We start from the raw sequence: 20357 nt of genomic DNA on the forward strand, positions 1-20357 counted from the left end.
ATTCACTGTGTAGAGTGTAGAGAGTATAGTGTACAGTACAGAGTGTACAGTATAGGGTGGGTAGTATACAGTGTGCAGTAATGTGTACAGTATAGAGTGTACTGTATAGAATGTACAGTGTAGGGTGCATAATATGTACACTATGAAGTATACAGTACAGGGTAGATAGTATGCTGTATACAGTATAGAAAAGATAGGAGAAGAAGCAATAGAGAAAACTTTCATGTTTGCATTATAAGGAACTGATAGTTAATATACAGGGTCTGACAGAAGTAACGCCTACTTGAGTGCAGTTGGTACGGTAATAATATGGGTGTAATAATTTATAGTTTTAATTTGAACATTTCACCTAAAATGTCATATGGTGTGCTTGAGTGTGATATTGTTATATTACAGAATTACATACTTACGATTTTGTAATTAAAAAAAGGGGCATTATTTGTGCCAGACCCTGTATTTACAAATTGTATCCATTTGCTGGCGGGAAAATTATCAGTATATATAGTGCATAAATAACTTGAAATAAGCCATTTGAGACACAAGAGAGTAGGAGAGCAGAAACAGTTTGGAGAAAGAAACCAAGCCAGTGACATTAGGCTCAAAGCCACAGAGTAACTATAGAATCTCCAACTGGACTTACTGTTGATCTTGGAGATCTTCCAGACTTTATCAGGAACAGCTTGTTTATGGATTTCAAATTTGAAAGGATCTGTATTTGGGTGAAGATCCTTATCCGATGCTCCCAAAATGACTACACTGAGATTTTTGGCATCATCGCAGACTTCGGCCACTGTAGGGTAAATGAAGGGGGCGTTGTCGTTCACGTCCTCCAGGGTTATCAGCAAAGTTCCAGTCCCAGTAGCAGGTGGGTTGCCTATGGCAAAAAGGGACGATGTTAGAACACAACTGCTATAATGCAAGAGGAATTTTTCACAACACTTTCCCAATCTGCCAGAAGCCCTTATGATTAACAGGGTTCAAACAGGACCAACAGTAGTAGCTTACATATTTATATACATACAAAGGTTTAGCGGTTTCCAAGCCTGGTACCATATATAAGACTTTGGGTTTCAGTTCTTCAGGCTTCACGTTTAGGACACCGAGCTTCTTCTTCTTTTTTTTTTTTAAGTCACCTTTTTTAATTAAAATAATGCTTTGATAATCATATCTACAAATAAATCCTTTCATTAACCTCAAAGTATTGTCAGGAAGGCAGAATTTTTACAGCTCTTCATATATCTGGTTTAGATTACATAACCAGTATTTAAAACAGTGCAAATAAACTATAATGGATATTTAAATACAAGCTGAGCAACAAAAATGATATTGATAATTCTTTCAGGCTTTATGTATCTTTATTTTATTAACAGCTTGCTTCAATTTAGGGGGAACTTCTATATAAGTATCTCAAGGGGTTAAGTTAGGAGAAGGACTTCCATAGAAATGTTCATGTACATTTTTTTTGAAAATAATAGGCATGATAGTAATGTCCTTGCAAAGGTTTTTAATATCAACAGACTCAATACATTTTTTGTGAATACAGTATTATAAAACCATTAATTTTAGAAAGTTTCCAACTTTCTAAATACCAAAAGAATCCCATATTCTGGCATAAAGTTGAACCATTTTCTATGTATTATACCCAAATTAAAATTTACCCGTATTCTAACATTGAGAAATGAGATAAAACACCAACATTATAAAGTCTACCTAGAAAAGATTAATGGTGACTTTATAGACTATCTTTACTATATATATATATATATATATATATATATATATGTATATATATATATAATTTTTTATTTTAGTTTTTTGGGACACATGACTTGTCCTATTTTAATAACATGATTTATATATTTAACAGAGGGTTATAATGTGGTGGGCAGAATAGATTCAGAGGCTGAAGACCAATGTTCCATCTAGGACTTCCTGGACAAACTAGCATTCTATCCCTTGTGTCAGTGTGCACACAGTAAACATCTGAATGAATAAATTGCATCAACACAGATTTCTTCAGCTGTAAATTGGAGATGCCACTTACCACACATAGTATTTGTAAAGAACAAGTATGAAAACTAATGGCTGCCACAGTGCTTTGTTAACTTCAAGACTCTGGGCTAAAAATATTTTTAAAGATCCAAGTTAGTAGGGTTTGTTATTCTGTAAAAATATCAAATGTCAAATAAACTCCAGTACTTGGTTTTAATGTACTACTCTATTTAGTTATATTTTTCTGTTAACAAAGATACTATTAACAAGAAATTTGTTCAGTGTTCATTTTAAAGAGGAAAAATGTCTAACAACTCATTAAAAAAAACACTATGTAATCCAGGTCACTATCAGTGTCCTTTTAGTTCCTTTGGTTGTCATAAGAAATCTGTTTATTTCAAAACAAAAGTATTTCATTATAAAAAGGCCTGAAGTTTACGTGCTCACTGAATTCCAATTCAAAACCATTTACCAAAGTACTTCACATGTCTTTTATAGCATTTACCATATTGTATGAAATATTTTTTTTCCCTTGAGACTTTGAATAACTTAAAGGTAGAAAATCGAGTCAGAATCATCTTTTTATCAAGTAACTAGGCTTTGGCTGGTTCTTTGTAGAGGCCAGTGCCCAGAAGACATATAATGAATGAACAGAGGATGTGTATAGTGTCCAGAAGAGGACAAAGAACTAATATAATTTTGATTAGTTTTATAGTGTATGGTCAAAGTGGTAAGAAGTTTATCAACAAACTAAAAACAGAATTTTAAAATTCCTATTTTCTATGAATGAGACTAGTTTTAAGGTAGACAGGTGTTTGTTAATGAAAGACTTTGATGCAGGGAGAGTTTGGAGCATGTTATCAGGAGAGTAACATGAAAATGACAGGGAATAAAAACAAAAATTTTTAGTTAAAAATTACGTAGGTTTACTGAGTACTAGTTTATTCAGTGGTCTCAAATAAGAATGAAGATTAAGTAATTGCCAAAAGCTTGTTTTCATAATGTTCAAAAAATCAAAATTTTTGTGATTTTTAAAATGTCATATTAAGATACCAAGACATTGTAGATGGGAATCAGCCTATGTTAATTGGTGTTTTGTTTTGTATTGGAGAGGAGTGGTGAACCACTCTGAGAGTTTGTATTTGGAAAACATAGTTTATGTTTAAATGATTATTTGCCTAACTCATTGGTATAAAGTAGATATGGTCAGTAAGTGTTTGCTGATGATTAAGGCTATGTGTTGATAAAAAGACATTTGAAACTATATTAGAAAAAAAAATGCAATGACATTTCCAAGGAGCTTACATGTAATATTTAAGATAAAATGACTAACAAAGTTTACACCACAGGGTGGGGCAAAAGTAGATTTACTTTTCATATGGAAAAATAATACAATAATAAATAATACAAGAATAAACTGTTTCACGTATTCACAACTGTGAACCTACTTTTGCCGCACCCTGTATACAAAAAAGGATTTTCATAAATTTTTGCTGTAAGTGCCTTATGATAGTTAAAGCATAATTTTCCTACCTTTGCCTTTGTGAAATCTAGTTGCTTGGGGGCATTTCTTATTAAAAGAGGTGCTATTAATGTAAAAAAAAAAAGAACTGTTGCTAGGATCCAAGCAAAACAGCAATCTAAACAGTTGGCAAAAAAAAATTTTTTTTAAATCATCAAGTAGCATTTACCTTATAGGAAAGATTTATAACAATTCATGATTAGGAGGACACCGAGCTTCTAACGCATATGTCACGTAACACATTGAAAGTCCCTCAGAGAATGGAGATAGCAAATGGACTTTTCCTTGCTCACCAAATTCAACCTTGTATCAAAACGCCCAAATATCCCTGTATGCTGGTGGCACAGGAAGGCAGAGACTCCAGGAGAGATGGCCATGGCTTTTAGCTCTGGGCTGACTGGGTGGTTGGCTGAAGAGTGAGCCCTTCCAGGGTTTTCTTTTGTGAGTGAAAAAGGGTCCGGCCGGGCTGAGGGCGCCGCGGGGTCTGGCTGGGGCTTGGCCAGGCAGCACAGGGCAGATCGAGAAAGGTGGGTTAGTTGTGAGAAACAAAACCACCGGTGGTGGTCTGCGGGGCCAACTGAGGCGATCGTGACATAATCTTTGGGTCTTGTGCTTAAAGTCTCAGCTTTTCGATGTTTCAGCTACTTCCTGAAATGGTTTTCATTTTAGGAAACTTTATTTTAAGGAGTCCTTATAATCTCATTTATGCAACAATGTCTTCCATTTAAAGAAAAGGGTGTTTAATCTTAATAGGACTCAGCATGATGTCATTTACATTCCTCTAAATTTATTTTTAATCACCTATGCATTAAAGGTTTGCTCTTGGGACAAAGCATTCATTAATAGTTCTGAATTTTCTGTGAGGAAAGTGAGAGCCAAATTCGCAGGCCATAAATAGTAAGTGTATGGATTTGCCTTATTCCTAAAGGACTTAATGCACTTCTACAATTATAGTACTCTAATTTTATACACTAGTACTGACCTCATGTCTGGCTCTATTTAATTTTTCCTATCCTCATTTGCACTGACCCAGATTTAGAAGCTTAATTTTATTTTATCTCACCTTATGTTTATTTTTTGAAATGCACATTAAGTTTAAAGTCGAGTTATGAATCACATGGGGGTGGAAAGGTAGCGAATATCTGAGTTCAGAGCACAGGTGTCCAGTGCAAGGCCAGGCTGGGTCTGCCAGACCTGTTGGTAAATAAGCAACGAGCCCTTTATCGATTCAGGCAGCGTATTACTTACAGGGACAGTCAAAGAACGAGTAGGAAAAGGTGGCCCTTGTGCAGGCGATACCAAAACAAAAGCGGGCAGTTGGCTGCATCACAAATGAGGGGACGTTCTGTTGCTGCGGAGCCAGTTCAAAGCTGCTGCTCGGTGGTTTCCCTGACTGTGGCTGCACCCTAAGAGGGGAGGATGGAAAGCCTCGTTCCTCATCAGATCCCGGAAGGAGATGAGAAACTGTCTTAGGACCTAGGGAGGCAGGTGGGAAATGGACCTTGGCAGCTGCTCACAGCACCCCCGTGCCCATGGTTCCGGCAGGAGCACGAGACATTGTGCGACCATTCAAATTGGCTGTGGTTCAGCCTTCGCTCCTGGCCTGTGTGGGTACAGGTGAAGTCATCAGGCATCCCGGGGCTGTCCCCTGCGGCAGGGTGCGTGGGAGGACAGCAAGAGGGTGAGGCTGGAGATGTCTGGTAGGGCGCGCGGCCTTGACTAGCACGGCAAGTTGCTTGTACTGATTTTTATGGACCACACGAAGCCACTGGAGGGTCTTCAGAAATGCAGTGAAACAAGTTGATTTGACTTATTTTTTAGAAACACACAAGGGTGTTTACAGGAGATGTTGGACTTTGGAGACCAGCAATGGATTGAATCATGATGTGGGCAGTTTGAACACAAAAGAAAAGTCTCTTCTTGGTGATTAGGCCCCTGGCTTAGGTTGCCAGAAGAGGAACAGGAGGTAGCGGGGAAGGAGAAAGACGAGTTCAGCTTTGATCGTGCTAGTAACCCCTATATTCAGCGCCACCGTGTGCAGGTGCGCAGAGCTTAGGAGAAATGCCAGGGCTTTGTTAGCAATGGGGGTGTTGTCAGCAGAGACGCTTTTGAAACCTTTCTAGCAAATTAGGTCACCCAGGGTGAAAGTAGAGAATGACAGATAGGTGGAGACAGAAATCCCCAAGTTTAAAGGGCAGATGATAGTTTGCAGAGACACAGGGGAGATGAACTGGAAGAGGAGGCAATGTGTTATGAAGCCCAGGAGGGTAAGGAGTAAAGAGAAATGATGGGGTTTTGCAGGGAGGGTATTATCGGCGACTTGTTTGGGAGAGGTTTCAGTCATTGTGGGGTTTCCATCAGCTTGAAGGAACTGAGCAGTGAGTCACGAAGAAGCGAGAGCAGATGCTGTTTAGTGGGGCTGGTGGAACTTTAAATACGTCAACACCCAAAGACAGTTCCAGAGTAAATATTTAAATAAATATCTGCTAAGATGGGAACACAAGTGAAATTAATCATTAGAAGGAGGATGATTTCTAATGGTGGCATTTCATCAACTTTTGTTAGAGCAAGAACTCAAATGAAACATAATTACTTTGAAGTTGGTTATCCAGTGTCAGCTTTAGTCATTTGGTTGAATGTGTGTCTTGAAAAATTATTTTTCTCTTTTAATTGAATTAATTGACTATCTCAGAAGAATCCACTATATTTTTTTTTCACTCTGAATATATTATAAAGTCATTTGGTGGAATGGATGAGAAGGCATTTTGAGTATCTGAACTATAAGAACTGGCTTTTTTGTGGACTTAATTATACTACTGTCCTCAATTCCCCGTGGGTTATTCCCAGGCCAGCCTGGTGATGTCTTTTTCTGAAGTCAAATAAAATGAGCTTGTTTTTTTTCATTGATAAGGTAACGAGTGAATTCTCAAAATCCCCAGGGAAAGAGCCTCTCCCAGTTTATATGCACAGGATGGAGGAAAATCACCATCCAAAATTCAAATGTAATTCAAAATGTAATGATTCTTCACAGGCTGATTTTGCTTCAATTGTTCCGGGACCCCAGGAAATACTGGCGCTTCCAAGTGCTCCTTGGCACTCAGCAAAAACCCTTCCCCTTCCCATTAGTAGCCTCCAGGCCCCAAGGGACTACTCTGCATAACCGGATATCAGAACCAAAGTAGCGCTGGGACTGTGCTCTCTTTCATCAATTTTCTATTTCAATAGGAAAAAAAAAATAGCCTCAGTTTGAGCAGAACTCCTGCAATATGGAGCTAGAACCATACTTCAGAAGTCAGAGGAAGTCCGACCTCCAGACACATGGAGAGACTGCCTTGTGTTCGCGGGGGCTTTTGTCTTTACAGTGTTAGACGATGGAGGGGCCCCGCGAGGTGAACTGTCCCTATCAGTGGCTCTTAAATTGAATGGAGGCCGGGTTCCCCTTTGGGAATCTGATCATGCTCATGGCCCTGCCTCCAGAGAAACACACCTATATTTACACTGCGTGTGAGTGTTGGGTAGGGTGGTCAGCAGATGCCAGACCCGCAGCTCTGGGCTTGGTGCAGGTCAGAGCATTTGATTTGTTTGAGGTGTGAGGCGGCTGAGGACCGGAGAGGTTTAGGATGGGCTCAGATTAACTTAGTTGAGTATCAGGCCTCCTTTTCTAGAGTTAAGGGTCAACCTCTACTTTCTGTGCCAGAAAGTAGAGTCTTTCTATGTCTGTGTAGGTAGAGTCTTCAACCATGATTCTTATTTCAGGTTCTTACTTCAACCATGAAAGCAAACTGAAATTCCTAAACCATGACTTAGGGTTGCTATTGTTGTTATTATTATTATTTTAATCTTCTCTCCTAGGAGCCACTTTTTATTTTGGTAAAATATAAATAACGAAAAATTTGTTTACCTTCTGAAACATTTTTAAGCATACAGTTTAGTGGCATTAAGTACATTTACATCATTGGTCAACCATCAGCACCATCCCTCTCGTGAAGTTTTCATCCTCTCCAGCTGCAACTCTGTCCTCTTTCAATAACTCCCCATCCCCTCAGCCTTCAAATGTTGGATTCTTTGTTTTGCTTCTAGTTCTCATGCTGCCAATCAATGGCAAGACATGGGGGAAATGGGCCCCATTTGTTTCCTACAGATCTGGATGATGGAATCTGTTCCATAGAAGAATGTGACTTTAAGACCTTAGAGGTGCTTTGACTTCATGAAGTTGGTGGCCTGCTAGGGTCTTCCTAGCACTTGCCACCTCTTGATTTCGAATCCAGACAATTTAACTTGAAGCAAACCAGATAGGTTGCTTCTTTGAGCATTTGGAGTCCTGCTTTCTAGTTTTCCCTCATTTCCCAAAAGAGGACTCTGGGACCCAGATAGATTGAGTAGCTGGTCCTAGGCTATCGTCAGTGTAGTCCCAGGCCGTGTGCTCTCTGGGCACCTGAAAAGTCAATGGAATGATTGGTGATTGTAACTAACCTACCACCTGAGCCACACTCCAGAGCACAAAGTTTTATTAGCTTGGTGCTTGTAGTTGGCATCAAGCATTAGTAGAGGGTAAAAAACAGCCTTCTGTGTTTTCCTTATTTTTTAAAAATTTTTAATAAGATTTTATTTATTTATTTCTCGAAAGAAGGGAAGGGAAGGAGAAAGAGAAGGAGAGAAATATCAATGTATGGTTGCCTCTCATGCACCCCCCAACTTGGGCCCTGGCCCCGCAACCCAGGCATGTGCTGGGAATTCCCATACTGGGAATTGAACCAGCAACCCATTGGTTCACAGGCCCGCACTCAGTCCACTAAGCTACACCAGCTAGCTGTCTTTTCTTTATTTACATGACCAACCATATCTTGCTTTTTGTGGAAGACCTACAGAGCTGGAGTCCGTACCCAAAGGGACATGTGCGTGCATGGCTCTCCCAGCACTGCTTTGATGCTCTGAACATGGTTGTAATGAGAAACAGGCCTGGTTTTTCCTTTAAATCATAGGACTTTTCTTTAATTCAGAATTCTGACCAAAAAGGATTTCCACTTAGCCAGAAAACACTGTGATTTTCTGATAAATTGCATTATTCGGGAAGAAAAAAATACCTTGTCAGTAACAGACATGATTAAAAACAGTGTAATCCAAATTAAAAAAATATATATGATTACAGAAAGATGAGAAAGAAATATGCCAAAGCCTAAACAGTGTTTATCTCTTCAGGTAATTATGTTAAAATAATACTTTTCTCTTTTTAATTTTCTTTACAATAACCACGGCTATATAATAATTAGAAACAGAAATGTAAATTCAAAATTCTCATAGGGATTTAGAAATATTTTTTCAATTTTAATTTACTTTTTTGCCTCTCAGTCTTTTATTTTTTTTTTAATGAATTGATATTGAGTAAATTTACAGAGTTGTGTAACTATTGCCACTATCTAATTTTAGAACATTTCCATCACCCCCTCAAAGGAAACGTTGGGCCCACTTGTCTTAACTCTCTTACCTACTTCTAGCCGTACACAACCACCAATCTGCTCTTTTTCTCTATAGATTTTTGTTTTCTGGAAATTTAAAAAAATGGAATCATATAATATATGTGCCTTTTGTGTCTGGCTTCTTTTACTTAGCATAACGTTTCTAAGGTTCATCCATGCACTAGCGTGAATCTGTACCTCATTCCTATTTATGGCTGAATAATATCCCATTCTAAGAATAGACCATGTTTTGTTTATTAATTCATCAGGTGATGGACATTTGGGTTTTTTGTATTTTTTTTATCTGGTATGAATAATGCTGTTGTAAATATCTGCATACAAGGCACCAGATTTTCACATGCTGCAATATCTCTAGACTAGTAAGATAAGTCTCCAAATGCATGTTATCAAGAGAGTCCTCTTAGGAGAATAAGGTCCCTGGTCTTGCCACACTTGGATAGCCTGGCTCCAGATGCAGACAGTGTTAGGGTCTCAGTGAGCACTTTCAGAAGTAGTACTTTCAGGGAAGTAGTGGATTTTTCTAGTCACTAGTCCCCACTTTTCCTGAGTTGTGCCTAGAGGCACACAGCATGTGTCTTTCCCTGTGAGTCATGAGTGCGATGGTTTTATGTGGGGAATAGTGTGCAAACTGAGGTTGCCTATGTGAAAAATAAAATGAAGGAAGGGAGAGGGAGAAGAGGGAAAAACAGGAATCTCGTTTCTGAGCTCCACGGGCTGTAAGCAGCAGGGTGGTTCTCTGTGCTGGTTCTCTCTTATACAAGGGGTGCTTGGTAGATTTTTGAATTAATTTAGGTTGATTTGGAAAAGCTAACGATATTTTATTCTTTTTATACATGTAATCTTATGTACTTATATTTCCATGCTTTTCCATTTCTATCTTGCTTCTATTCTGAGAATATGTGTCTATATTCAAGCCCTCCCTTCTTTCACTTGAGGGAGAAAAAAACTGTGTGTATGATGGGGTGATGGGGTCTGTGGAATTGGGGCCCAGAGCAGGGAGTCCACACCAGGGACAAGTAGAGAGATGTCAGCTGGCGTCTCAAGGAAGATCGAGGCCCAAATTTGAGGAGTAAAATCAGAAGATGGGCCAATTTAAACAGAGCCAAAGTTCGGATGTGGGCCCCTGAGCAAAAGCTGGGAACCCCAGCTAGTTTTTGAGGCTGGCTTGTAGGGGGGCAAGCTGCACGGATGGGGCGGAGTACTCCCCACCGAGTTCCCATTGTGTTTCTGCGCACCTGTTGAACCTTCGACAGGCAGCTGCAAGCAAATAAGTGCAGGATCTTTTTACTTTATATGAACAGGGCTCTAAGCGAATCTTCACCTTTGCTAAAAGTGAGAGTGGACCAGGGTTCTTCTCTGGAAGGTTATCCTTTGTATTGTTTAGTTTATCCCCATGTTCTATTTACTATGGCTCTTCAATATCAGTAATTTACAACATTTTTGGTATTTGCCCCATAAAGCCAAGAATCTCATAACTTTTACATTCACAATTATTTTTTTAAAATTAAGTTTATTGCATTGTGTGCTCACCACCCAAGTCTAGTCTCCTTCTGTCACCATATATATTTCACCCCCTCACCCTCTTCCACCTCTGCTCACCCCTTCTCCTCTGGTAACTACCATACTATTGTTTGTGTCCATGAGTTTGTTTGTTTGTGTGTTGCTTTCTGTTTTATATCCCACATATGAATGAATTTATATAGTTCTTGTCCAACTACTCAGCCATAAGGAAAGATGAAATACTGCCATTTATGACAACATGGATGGGTCTTCAGAGTATAATGTTAAGTGACATAAGTCAGATGAAAAAGCACGAGCATTTTTTAGAATTGCTTTGTTAGTAAAGATATTGCCAATTCCATTTTATATGTTGAACAAATTTAATTATAAACCAACAAAAAATCTGGTAGAAAATAACTTTGCAAAATATAATGTTAGGTTTCCGTGTGTAATACTTGACATAGAACTGGGGCAATTATTCGGACATAATCAGACTAAAAAATTATTTTAGAAGAGACAATAATCTGAAACACTGAACTGTTTTAAAAAAATCACTTTTTTGGCTTTTTTCTTTCCATTTTGCCAACTTTAGAGAAAAAGAAAAAAAGAAGGGAAGAGCTGATTTGGAGGTCACGTGGAAACGTGACAGTTCCATTTTATTCATTCAGTCAACAATCATTTATTGGAACTCTGCTCTGCACCTGGTGGGATGTGCAGAAAAATCAACGGCGCAGAGCGCCTGCTCTTGAAAGGCTAACGGTGTGGCCAGAGCAGATCTGTAAACAGGCACAGGATAACACTGTGAGTGCAGGAAGAGATATGCGGGTAAAATGTCACTGAGGCTTGTGGCACGGAGTAATTAGCTGCCTGGGGATAGGTCGGAAGGCTGTGTGAAGAGGTGGCATTTGAATGTGCCAGAAATGAGAGCCCTTTGTGGAGAGAGAGAAGGCTCTTCAAGGAGGAGGAAACAGAGTGGCTATTTTGCAGGGAAGTTCAAAGACTTTTAAGCAGGAGAGTGGCTTTGATAGCAGCAGAGGATGCTGGAGGCGCAGAAAGGAATGAACTTGAGTGAGCAGAGAGGACAGAGGAGGCCTGGCTGGGATGCCAGTGCAGTAACGGACCGGCCATGAGGGCTGAGGTGAGGGCAGTTGGAAGGCAGAGCGGCAGGAGGCTGAGCCCACAGCCAGAACTGGATTGGGGGTGATGGGTAGGTAGCGCAGTGGGCTCTGGCTTGGGGGCTGTGCCGTTGGTGATGCTATTACCTGGACTGGGGAATAGGAAATATGGAGGAGGACCAGTTAATAGACACCTTGGCAGGAGGAGTTGAGCTGGCACAGATGGGTATCGCAGACAGCATTTTGATGCTCAGATCGGTTTCTTTTTCAATGGATGTCTGAAAACATTCTTTTTAAGATGGTTGATTTGGCTGATCAATGTGGAAATGTCCTGCTGTTTGGTAGATGAATGTTGGCTTAACTCTCCCCATTCAGACAGGCAAGCTCCATGAATTGTCCGATGTCCAAGGTGGCATTTCTAGCTAATTTTTTTTTTTCACGCAGAGCCCTACTCTGAGTGAAGGGCTCTGCAGCTCACTCCTCCCCCAGAAAAATGCTCAGACCACCAACAGGGTGGTCCTCCAATGGCATTTCATGGTTTGCCTTGGGTTTTGATGATTTTGTAATAATACAGTTAGAAAGTCAGTCTGTAAGTTCAAGTCAGTTGACTTAAATACGTATTAGGTGTTTGCTGGGACCAGGAATCTTGTAGTCACGATTTCCAGTCATTATAACAGCCCAGCAGGGAGGGTGGCATTGTCCTCACTCTACAGATCGGGAAGCTGAGGCTGAGAAAGCGTGTCACACACTGAGGGTGGCACAGCCAATTTGGGGAGCTGGCTCATTGCGAGGGGTAGCAGGGCTCCAGGCTCCGACTCTCCCTGTGGGCTGTGCGTGCAGCCTGGGTGGCTTTGATCACAGCCTCGCCACCGCCAGATCTCCAGAGTTCTTTTATTGGGCCATTTTGTCAGTGACAAAGTTATAGCTAGTATTTCCAGTGTGATTGATATTTTGCTGGTACTTGAAGTAACAAGGAATGATGGTTGAGTCTTCAATTTATTTCTCTTCCTCAATTACTAGAACAGCTGAGATAAGGGGTGTTAAACAGGCTTAATTGGGTTGCCATCATAACTAATGGCTTGGTTTTATCCAAACTAAGCATCTTTTAAGTAGAATTAATCTAAATAATCTACTACATCCTCCATGCAGCCTAGAGCTTGGTTGATGCACAAACAAAGGAACCCCATAAATTGAGGCCTCTTTTTAAAGTTCCTATTCCCCTGGTAACCCCAGTTTGGAGGCCATTGTTATTTAGTAGTTCAGAAGTCATTTCATATTCGGCTGGATAACATTTTTGTCTTTTAATCAATCTAAATGTACTTTGCACAATATTTCAATTTTGAATCAGCTGGTATTATCAGAACATCTATCACACACGGGCTGAGGGAAAAGACAGGCCGGGACATGATAGATCTTAGCCTATGAAAAATCATTATCTTGGTCTATTCCACTTGAGTTTTACAGCTGTTATGCTTGGTTCTATATCTGTGTCTTTTTGGTAGCTCACATCACATTTTTCACTGACAGACTCCAACATACCTTATACAAGTTGCTAAGTCATGAAAACATGCTGCTGAATTTAGCAATAATCAGGCTTGTTTTGTTGCTATCATTCTCTTAGTCTTTCAAATGAAAATAGATGGGGAATGCAGCACTTTTGATAATCATGTAAAGACTTAATATGGGCTCTAGAGTGAATATGGGCTTCCTGGTTCAAAACACTGAGCCGTAGGAAGAACTAAAAGAGAGATATATATTTTGTCCTTTCAACTCTGCATAGGGTGGGGCTTGGAGTAAGGGCTTTGGGACTTCACTGAGGCCAAATATTGTCTTTGTCATTTGAAGTCACAATTCAGACCTTCTCCAAGGGCATAAAAGACATTCAATACTCATCGTGAAATGCTGGACCCTATACAACTTCAGAGCAGGAGTGAAAGGTGAGATTATAGTAATAAGGGCAGGAAGACCAGCCTAATAAAACCCTGAGCAAACGGCGGCGCTAAGCCAGGAAGCAGCAGCCAGCTCTGCCTTCCCCGCCCCGCCCCTCCCTGGTGGGATTCCAGGACTCTTAGGAGAAATTGCTTGTGACAGTTTACAGCCCATATAAGATAGTGAGACTAACATTTGACCTTTCTGGTGATTACCTGAGCAGGGTGATAATCACACCAGGATGTGCCCCGTGCTAATTGCTGCTGCTTTGTCCTCTTGTCAGCGTCCCCAAAGGGATCCTATCTTATTGCCTTCCTGAATGTTCACCCTCTACCTCGATATTTTCCTTAACAATTATTATTCCCCTCCCCCTCCTTTTTAAAGATGGACCAGCGATTCTTGGTTCGTTGAAGTCTTTAATAAAAGCATTCCTGTACTCTGAAGGCACTATCTTAACCTTTTCAGGAAATCTGGACCACATAAGGTAAATGATGATATTCGTCTCAAAGGAAAAATGCTTGCCAACATTAAAGGTCATACCTTATTAATCTATAGGATTAAAGGCTTTACTCTTCCAATCCTTTAACTATAGCCAGTCCAGCGCTAGCAAAACAAAAGCATTTCAGTTATAAGGAAACAATATCTTCAGGTAATACGTAGCTCATTAAAATTGGTGACAGTTTACAAAAAATGCCTTGTGCATCCTTGAGTACACTGTGGGTTACAATTTAGCTTCTGACTGCAGGGAGGGGCTACGTGTCTTTTCCTCCCCAAACCCTCTATAACTCAGGAATGACCAATGTCAGCAGGAAGCGTGATTCTAGGACCTACCCAGGCTAGCTCGAGGCCCCCAGCTCCAAAAAGCTTTTTATTTCTCCCAACTGCAGAACAGGTTTTCAGCCTTGCTTCCCGTTGCTGTTTTACATTCACCACTCTGCTCTCACGATTTCTAGTCTCTAAGAGGTACCTAAAGGAAAATTCTCTTTTGGTGCTGCTTTCTTGTCGTTCTGAACTAAATAAGGAGAGCTGTGTTTTACACCTTATGATGGTGTCCTTCTGCCTCTATAGGGACTGCGGGTGTAGACTTGGCTTTGTGCTCTCTGCAGACATCCTCTCACGCACCTTTCCTGGCCCATCAGCAGCTGAGGATTGTCCTTCCTGGGAAAGGTGAGTGTTGGGAGTCTATCTCCAGGGTAAACCGGTACTGAGGGAAATACATGAATCATTACGGCCTTCCTGGGGAAGGCGCAGCGGGCCAGGCACACACTTTCTGTGGGGTCATTTTTTTTGTTAAGTTTTTTATTGAAATATAGAAATGTTCATGTTTCCATAAATACAGCTTGAAGAATTTTCAAAATTTGGATACACCCATATCACCTAATATTACAAGATCCAGAAACCCATCCACAGAGTTTCCTCTGGAGGCACATAAGTGACATACGCCAAACTCCTTGGTGCAGAGCATTTCATAATCTCTTTCATGACCTATTAGATATGCAGGCACCTGCTCTAACCCAGGCATTGTGATAGGAGCTGGGCGTTCAACACAAGACCTAGTTCTAATCTGAGAGCAGTCGGGCGCCTGCCTGCTTCTCCGCCCTCATCTTTGCACCCATGGAGCCTACCACGCTATGTCCAGTGATGCTGACCAACTTTTCAGTGTGTCACGTATGCATATTCTTTCAGGCTTCTACTAGAACAACTTACCTTTTCTCGACTTACCCCCTATCACTCTGTTGAGAGATCCCCTCGACCAAGAAGTTCCCTGTGACCGTGCCCGAGGCTGGACAAGGGGCTCCCCTGGGCATAGTTCCAACAGAACAGTTAGGATATCCTATCACAATCTTTTGTTCACGAACCCAGTTTCCCAAGCAACTCATTATCTCGCTGAGCATCAGGGCCACATGTTATTCATCTTTGCGTCTCCAGGACCGAGCACAGTGTCTAGCTCTCCATGGAGGAGTGTCTTTGTGCTACTTCATCATGCCCGTTTCCTCCTCAGGAGCTTTCAGGAGCTTTTGGTTGCCTCCTCCATCAAATGACTTGTCAGGATTTGGAGAAGCTTTGAAGATAGGACTTTCCCACATATATCCAAAACATTTCTACATATTCACTCACAGTGGATACAACTCTTTTCTTTGCATACCCTGCCTCCCATGTTGTACTCCCTTCTGGTTTTGATCCCTCTGCTCTCCACTCTCAGGCATCTCTACTTCCTGACCTGCCATTTACGCAAACCTCCCTGTCTTCCAAGGTGAAGCTCAAAGGTTGAGTTTCTTTTGAGGCTGCAGGCCTACTGTGTGTCACGCTGATGACTCCCTTTTTAGGCTCATGCTCTCTGACCCTGTTTGTGTGTGAGTACCCAGCCTGTAGAGATGGGGTCTGAGAATCTAGTTCTCCCTTTTTGAGTACAATGAAGGCTAGATATGAAGAACCCTGTAAGTATTCATTTTGATAAAAAGGACTCAAAGCTGAATTTTCAGCTCTGAACACCTGGCTTTTAGAAATAATAGGGAGAGCAGAACTTCTTGTGTGCTCGATGCAATAGACATCTCGGCTCAACATACCCCCTAACCCCAAACTACTCTGATCCCTGCCTCTCAGCCAATGGCAAATCCTATTAACTTTGTGTCCAAAATATATAGAATATCCCCATAATCTGACCTCTTTTCAGATCATCCCCTATTCCTGGCTCAAGCCACCATCTGCCACAAATTATCACCAGTCTCCTATGAGGTCTCCCTACTTCTGCCCTTCTCCCCTGCTTCTGATCTCAGCGGAGCAACAGAATGATCATGGCACTTTGAACTCTACTCAGACCTTGGCAAAGGTGTCCCATCTCACACCAAGCAGAAGCCAAGGATGGTACAGGGGCCCACACGGCCCCCCGGGACCTGCCTCCCCATTCCCTTCACGTGTCACCCACTCTCTGCTCCAGTTTCTATTTCTTTCATGTTTTTACTCAAATGTCTCTTACTCAGTGAGGCTCTTGGGGGCCGCCTCGTGAAAATTACAGCACCCTGACATCTTTTATCTCTTTTTCTGGTTTCCATGTTTCATACATAAAGAGTATATTTTTCTTTTTTCAAAAAAGTGTATTATGTATTTTACTCAGTTTTCTCTTTTTCTCCAAAATTGTGTCAGCTGCCTGAGGACGGTCATTTTGGTTTGTTCCCTGCCACATCCCCAGCGTTGGAATGGAGTCTGGTATGTGGATGTTGATTATTGGTTTTTGAATTTTTTGAATGGACAGCAGTTGTTTTGTGATTAGGAAGCTACTAGCTGAATGCCCCTGATGTCTCTCCATGGTAGCATATTGTAATAGGGTAAAAGCTGTGGGAATGATTCAATTGTCAAGGTCAGTGATGTCACCTGGGACTTTCTTTTAAACTCTGTTAAGTACAAGACCCCTCTCTGCATATAAGAGTAGGACACCAAGATGAAAGACATCATCCCTATCAAGATACTGGTGGTGTATCTTGCAGAACTAGAACAGATGTTCCAGAAATTTGTATGGAACCACAAAAGACCCCAAATAGCCATAGTAATCTAGAGAAAGAAGAACAAAGTTGGAGAAATCATGTTACCTCCTGATATCAAACTATACTACAAGGATATAGTAATCAAAACAGCAAGGTACTGGCATAAAAACAGACATGTATATCAATGGAACAAAATGGGGAGACCCCAGAAATAAGCCCATGCCTTTATGGTGAATTAATATATAAAAAAAGAGACACAAAAATACAGTGGGATAAAGATAGTCTATTCAGTAAGTGGTGTTGGGAAAATTAGATAGGTACATGCAAAAAAAAAAAAAAAGAAAGAAAGTGTACCACCTTTTTATATCATATACAAGAATAAATTCAAAATGGATTAAAGACTTAAATGTTAGACTCAAAACCATAAAAACCCTAGAAGAAAACATAGGCAGCAAAATCTTGGGCATTTCTTGTGGTAATATTTTTTTCTGATGTATTGTCCCAGGCAGGGAAAACAAAAGAAAAAAAATAAATAAATGGGACTATATTGAACTAAAAAGTTTTTGCACAGCAAAAGAAACCATCAACAAAATGAAAAGACACCCACTAAATAGGAGAACATATGCAACAATGATACATCTGGTAAGGGGTTAATAACAAAAATTTATAAAGAACATATGAAACAACATCAAAAAACAAACAAATAAATAATCCAATCAAAATGGGCAAAGGACCCGAATAGATGCTTCTCCAAAGAGGACATACAAGTGGCCAATAGACATATGAAAAGATACTCAGTGTCACTAATCATCAGAGAAATGCAAATTAAAACTACAATAAGATATTACCTCATACCTGTAAGAATGACTATCATCAATGAATTCACAAGCAAGTGCTGGCAAGAATGTAGAGGAAAAGGAACCCTAGTGCACTGGTGGTGGGAATGCAGACTGGTACAGGCACTGTAGAAAACAGTATGGAGTTTCTTCAAAAAATTAAAAATGGAACTGTTTTATGACCCAGTGATTCCACTTCTGGGAATATAACCAAAGAAACCCAAAACACGAATTCAAAAGAACATAAGCACCCCTATGTTCATTGCAGTGTTGTTTAGAATAGCCAAGGTTTGGAAGCAGCCCAAGTGCCCATCAGTACATGAGGGCATCAAAAGCTGTGGTACATTTACACCATAGAATACCAAAGAAGAAGAATACTGTACCCTTTATGACAGCATCGGTGGACCTGGAGAGCGTTAAGCTAAGTGAAATAAGCCAGTCAGAGAAAGACAGATACTATATGATTTCACTTATATGTGGAATCTAATGCACAGAATAAACTAACAAAGTAGAAACAGACCCATTTATTCAGAGAACAGACTGACAGCTGTAGAGGGGAGGGGAATCGGGGGACTGGGTGAAAACAGTGAAGGAATTAAGCAAAAAAAAAAAAAAAAAAATCCTCACAGACACAGACAACAGCATGGTGCTTACCAGAGGGAAAGGGGGTGGGGGAGGTAGAAGATAAAGGGGAGATAAATGGTGATGGAAGAAGACTTGGGGTAGTGAACGCACAATACAGTATAAGGATGATGTACTATAGAATCATACACCTGAAACCTATGTACTTTTATCAACCAATGTCACCTCGATACATTCAATAAATCAAAAAAGTAGATGCAAATATTCTTTCCATTAAAAAAAAGAAATAAACATCGGATGTCAGCTAAGGTGACATACCAACAGGATGACGATAATTCTTTGTTACCATTTCCAGGACAGGTCTGAAGGCGAAAAGGAGGCCTTATTAATCATTACGCAGGAAGGAATAAAAGACGAAGGCGCCGGTGCGGCTCCCTGCCGCGGTGCCTGCCTGAGCTGCAGCGCAGCGAGCTCACACTCCAGTCTCCAACCGGACTTGGGCCTGAAAACTCCCAGACTTGGGTGTATTTCTGGCTCACTGTGTGTTTAAACATTAGCTTCCCTTTCCCCCACATACTTATATTCTTCCTAAAAATACCTCCAGGTATATCAGAATAAATGTAAAAATGTAAAAGTCTATTTATAACGGGAAGGTATATACTTGAAGGCATTAAAAAAATTCCTCACCACTGTCGATCGCCAGGAAGAGGGCCGTGTACACGCTGTTGTGGACAAACGGGGATTCGCGGTCCAGCACCGCTGTGGTGTCAACTGTCCCATTGATGGGGTTAATGTTCAGCCAGCCCGCTGGGTCCTTGTAAACGGAATACCTGAAAAGAAATTCCCCGACAACGTTAGGTTGCGTTCACAACTGATTCAAGAAATTTTCAGGGCTGGTACAAGCTCCTGTGTTGAGTGCCAGACGACCCTAATCTTAATACAAATTCAAAGACATCGTTACGGTTGCGGTTGTTCATTCAGAAAGCAATGGCTGACTAGCAGCTTTGGGGCTACTCTTCCTAAATATTTTGCACACGTGCATCCTTTCTTCCTCATGACAAGCCTGTGAAGAGGGGACTCTTAGCTGCCCATCTCTCATAGGGACAGAATTCACAGCTTGTCTCCTGAGTCCAAGTCCAGCTTTGTTTCTTTTACACGTGGCATGTACCTCATGTAAAGAGCAGGTGAGAGGAGCGCTGTCATGAAGGTAGAGGTGGGGCCCGTGGACACTTGGAGGAGGAAGTCGCTACCTCCGTAGAGGGTAACCCTAGGGACCTCGTAGAAGATGCAGAATCTAAGCTAAGACAGGAGGAATGGGTGGGATGTTGTCAGAGAATGAGAGGACAAGTAAGGACAGAGAACAGTACAAACTGGTACATGGGACGGAGATATTAACCAGAATGGAAGTTCCATGAGGGCAGGGATATCTGTTCACTGTTATGACTCCAGCTCCTAAAAAGTATTCCTTAGCATGTATATGACACTTAATAGATAGTTGCTCAATAAATATTCAGGGACCAGAAGGTAGATGGTTGTGGTTGGAACATACGATATTTTGCTGTATATAATGCACACTTTTTGCCCATTTTTTTTGAGGGAAAAATAAGGATGCACATTATACAGGCATATAATGATTGCGTATAATGATTATATACCATGGGTCTAATAACGGGTACAATAATCCCTTGTATAATGCACAGTAAAATGTGGGTGCGCATTATACGTGGCAAAATACAGTTGTTTCTCCAGGGGAAACTGGAAGTAGATGAGTTTGGAGAGACTGATTATTAAGAACCTGAACCACTGTTGTAAGGGGTTTGGATTCTGGATCATGGGAAACCATTAAAGGTTAAAAAATCGTTATTGTTATTTTTGAAATTGTTTAAAAGCAACACGTGCTAACTGTAAGAAATTAAAACACT

General features: G+C 40.7%; 1 protein-coding gene across 3 annotated transcripts in view; it reads right to left on the reverse strand.

Moving 5' to 3' along the window:
- CDH13 (cadherin 13) overlaps nucleotides 1–20357 on the reverse strand; it is a 983248-nt gene that overhangs the window by 10234 nt on the left and 952657 nt on the right. For all 3 annotated transcript variants that reach the window (XM_054579129.1, XM_054579128.1, XM_054579130.1), the window contains 2 exons: nucleotides 19123–19265; nucleotides 641–874 (listed from right to left, as the gene is read on the reverse strand). In XM_054579129.1, coding sequence (XP_054435104.1) covers nucleotides 641–874; nucleotides 19123–19265 — 377 coding nt within the window. The remainder of the gene's footprint in view (nucleotides 1–640; nucleotides 875–19122; nucleotides 19266–20357) is intronic.

This window comes from Pteronotus mesoamericanus, unplaced genomic scaffold (genome assembly GCF_021234165.1).
Source record: "Pteronotus mesoamericanus isolate MK-2021 breed Mesoamerican mustached bat unplaced genomic scaffold, CSHL_Meso_final contig_52, whole genome shotgun sequence".
Taxonomy (NCBI): domain Eukaryota; kingdom Metazoa; phylum Chordata; class Mammalia; order Chiroptera; family Mormoopidae; genus Pteronotus; species Pteronotus mesoamericanus.